Source organism: Manacus candei, unplaced genomic scaffold (assembly GCF_025592945.1).
Source record: "Manacus candei isolate 608988 ecotype Guabito, Panama unplaced genomic scaffold, ASM2559294v1 h1tg000015l, whole genome shotgun sequence".
Lineage (NCBI taxonomy): Eukaryota > Metazoa > Chordata > Aves > Passeriformes > Pipridae > Manacus > Manacus candei.
In genome coordinates, this window is record NW_026138063.1 from 12675031 (window position 1) to 12678730 (window position 3700).

Genomic DNA, 3700 nt, shown 5'->3' on the forward strand with positions numbered 1-3700 from the left:
GAGACAGAGAGAAAGAAAGAACGAGTGAGCACATTTTTGAATAGGCCAGGTCTAGTTCTTGGCAGGATGACTCAGGCTTAGCTGGCAGACTATGGGAATAGGAGTGTGAGAAAGTCAGTCAAGCGGAGGGGAAAAAAAGGATTCAAGTCCCCAGGCAAAATACTTTTTTTTTTTTTAAAGTAACCCACAAACTGTCCAAACCAGCCGGCAGTAGCAGCAGCGCCGAGGACAAGCACCTCCCTGCGGTTTCGCCTGTGCCCCGCGATGTCAGCGCACGCACCACTGCATCTGCAGCCGCGCCAACAGCCCGGCGTGCGAGCCCAGGGAGCGGAACCCACAGTGGCGGCTGCCCCCGGTCCTGCGTGTGCCACCGCACACCTGCCCCGTGCCCCGTGCCCCGTGCCCCGCGCTCCCCGGGCACCGGCCGTGCCCAGCCCCGGCCACACCTGCGGGAGGGCAGCGGCGGCACCACGTGGCAATGCCCGGGCTGCCTCGGGGACACCCGGGCGGCCCTGGGGAGTCTCGGGCGGCCGCGGCAACGCTGCGGGTCCCGTGTCAGGACGCAGCCCCGCCGCGCACCCCGCGGTTCAGCCGCAGCCCCCACACACAGTAGCTGCTCATCCGGCCACCACAGCCGGGCCCGGCCCGCCCTGTCCCGGCCATCACCCCGGAGGGCCGCGGCCCCCCACGGCGCAGCCCGCCCCGGGGGCCGGCGGTCCCCGAGGGGGAGCGGGCGGGGCCGCGCCTGCCACGGGCGCCAATTAACCCGGTAATTAGCGAGGCGCTCCCCGCGCCCCCCCCGCGGGCGGTGCCCAAGGGGTTAAACCGCGGCCGCCCGCCCCGCGCCATTGGCCGGCGGCCGCCGCGCGGCGCGCAGCCAATGGGCGGGCGCCGTCCACGAGCGGGGCCGCGTGCGGGCGGCGCCCATTGGCTGGGCGCGAGTGTGGGAACGGCGGCGGGGGACGTTTCACACGAGCCGCGCGCGTGCGGCGCGCGCTATATAAGTAGGGGCGGCCAAGGGCGCGCGGCACCCGCGCCCCGCCGGCCCCGCCGCGCCCGCCCGGCCCCGCACGGCACGGCACGGCCCCGCACGGCACGGCCCCGCACGGCCCCCCCGCCGCCGCCCCGGCGCCTCTCCCCGGAGGCGCAGGATGCCGGCCGACCTGATGGAGAAGAGCAGCGCCTCGCCGGTGGCCGCCACCCCCGCCAGCGTCAACGCGACGCCCGACAAGCCGAAGACGGCGGCGGAGCACCGCAAGGTAAGGGCGGCCGGGCTGGGATGGGATGAGCAACGCCGTGCGGAGCCGCGCCGGGCGCTGACCGCCGCCTCTCTTGCAGTCCTCTAAGCCGATCATGGAGAAGCGGCGGCGGGCGCGCATTAACGAGAGCCTGGGACAGCTGAAGACGCTCATCCTGGACGCGCTGAAGAAGGATGTAAGCGGAGGGGGGCCGGGGCGGGGGGCGCGGGGGGAAACGGAGCTGCCGGGCCGGTCTGAGCCCCGCCTGTTCCCGCAGAGCTCCCGGCACTCCAAACTGGAGAAGGCCGACATCCTGGAGATGACCGTGAAGCACCTGCGGAGCCTCCAGCGAGCCCAGATGACCGGTGAGTCCCGGGAGGGAACGGGGAGGGGAAGTGGGGCGTCTGCATCGCGGGGGCTGGGGGCATCACACTCCCTGTCTGCATCCTCGGAAGGGAGGGTAAGAAGCATCCGGCTTTGCACCTGCATCCTCCGGGAGTAATGGAGGCTACCGTGTTCGGTACCTGTATTCTTGGTACAAGGAGCCAGTAGCTCACCACCTTATCTTGAGGTGGGTGGCGAGACTTAGTTTGTTACTGAGGTGGGTGGTGAGGGGCACCATACTTGTATTCCTCGTACAGAAGAGCTGGGGATGCTATCTGCATCCCTGGTTCTGGAGGGCACTGGGAGGGCTGCAGTCACAGCTTGAGCTGTGCTCCCCACATGGATCTGTTTTGGGGGTGTGGGAGGCACAAGAGCCTCTGGGGGAACTGTGTTTCCAGCCTGGATCCCTGGAATATAGGGACATAGCAGGACTCTTGGGAATTGTCTGTTCCCCATCTGAGTCCTTTATGCTGGTGGATTTGGTAGCAGAGAGGCTGTGCCTTCCATCCAAATTCTTGGCACCTTGGGCACACAAGACACACTGCCAGAGGGGCTGCTTTCCCCACTTGGATTCCTGGCTCAGAGGGGCCATAGGATGCAATGCCAGTGGGCTGCTCACCCATGCTCCCTGTGGAGCCTGCTGATCCCTGTGTTCCTCTCCTCCCACAGCCGCCCTGAGCACAGACCCCACAGTGTTGGGCAAGTACCGCGCCGGCTTCAGCGAGTGCATGAACGAGGTGACGCGGTTTCTCTCCACCTGCGAGGGCGTCAACACCGAGGTGCGCACCCGGCTCCTGGGCCACCTGGCCAGCTGCATGACCCAGATCAACGCCATGAACTACCCTGCACCCCCTCCACCACCCCCTCTGCCACCAGCCGCAGCCTTTGGGCCACCCCTGGTGCCACCGGGCAGTGGTGCGGGGCCACTCCCAGGCATGCCCTGCAAGCCAGGTGCCGATGCAGCCAAGGTGTATGGTGGCTTCCAGCTGCTGCCGGCTTCCGATGGGCAGTTTGCCTTCCTCATCCCCAGCACTGCCTTTGCTCCTGGGGGAGCTGTGCTGCCTCTGTATGGCGGCCCACCCACAGCTGCCACTGCCGCCTCGCCACCAGGCCCACCGCCCGGCACAGCCGACTCGGTCTGGAGACCCTGGTGAGGGTGGTGGGCACCGGACTGGACTTGGCTTTGCACCCCGTGCTGCTGGCACGGCTGTACATAGGTTATATGTTCATATTGGATTGTGCCTTTGTATCATAGCACTCCCTTGACGGTGTTTCGTGTTTTACACGAGATCTTTTTTTCCCTTTCCTCCCCTTCCTTATGTGACGCCAAAGATTGGGTTTTTTTCTTTCTTTTTAAATGCTCGTAAAATAAAATTTCCCTTCCATTTTGGAAGGCCTTTGGAGATAAGTTGGAGTTCTAGCATGTGTGCATAGGAGGGAGCCCAGCTCCTGGCTGCCTATGGATCATGCTGCTCCAGGGCTGCCTTGTCCTCGACAGGCTGGAGCTGTCACTCAGCCCCTCTGTCCCCTCTGTCTTGTGAAATCACCTGGCCCTTCTCCCTGCCCCAAAGCAGATGTAATTACTGCTTCTTTGGGAACAGCTCAATTGATCAGACTTGTTAAAAAGAGCTTGTATTTGCAGAGTTGGTGCATGTGCTGAGGGAGATACCTCCACTCTGTTCCTGGCTCCCCCACTGACGGAGTTAGAGTAGCTGTGGTAAAGAGAGACAGATTCTGCCTGGGTGAGCCTCCTGCCCTGGACCTGGAGGAGCAGGCTGTGGTGTAAATCACAAATGACTCCAGTCAGTTGATTGAGAGAGCAGTGCCTGCCAACTTCTCGTGTTACAAAAGCAGTGTGTCTCCACAGGACAAGCCTGACATGAGTGCTCCTGGCTGACGGGCTGCAGCAGGCGCTGGGCACCACCTCCACCTGGACTTAAAAGCATAGAGCTGCTCCCGGCCCTGAGCACCAGCCAAGCTGTGCTTGATGATTAATGCTCTGCATGTGGTTTTGATAGAGTTGGGCATTTCCTCTGCTGTTCTATGGAAAACACGTGGCCAAGGGAGTGATGTGGGGC

At 63.8% G+C, this 3700-nt stretch overlaps 1 protein-coding gene across 1 annotated transcript; it reads left to right on the top strand.

The window, feature by feature from the left end:
* The first annotated feature begins 1046 nt into the window (after nucleotides 1-1046).
* On the top strand, nucleotides 1047-3030 carry HES1 (hes family bHLH transcription factor 1). Its single transcript, XM_051781386.1, has 4 exons — nucleotides 1047-1259; nucleotides 1339-1434; nucleotides 1516-1603; nucleotides 2292-3030. The coding sequence occupies exons 1-4, from the start codon at nucleotides 1152-1154 to the stop codon at nucleotides 2774-2776; spliced, it is 777 nt and encodes a 258-aa protein (XP_051637346.1). The 5' UTR covers nucleotides 1047-1151; the 3' UTR covers nucleotides 2777-3030.
* Nucleotides 3031-3700: the final 670 nt, after the last annotated feature.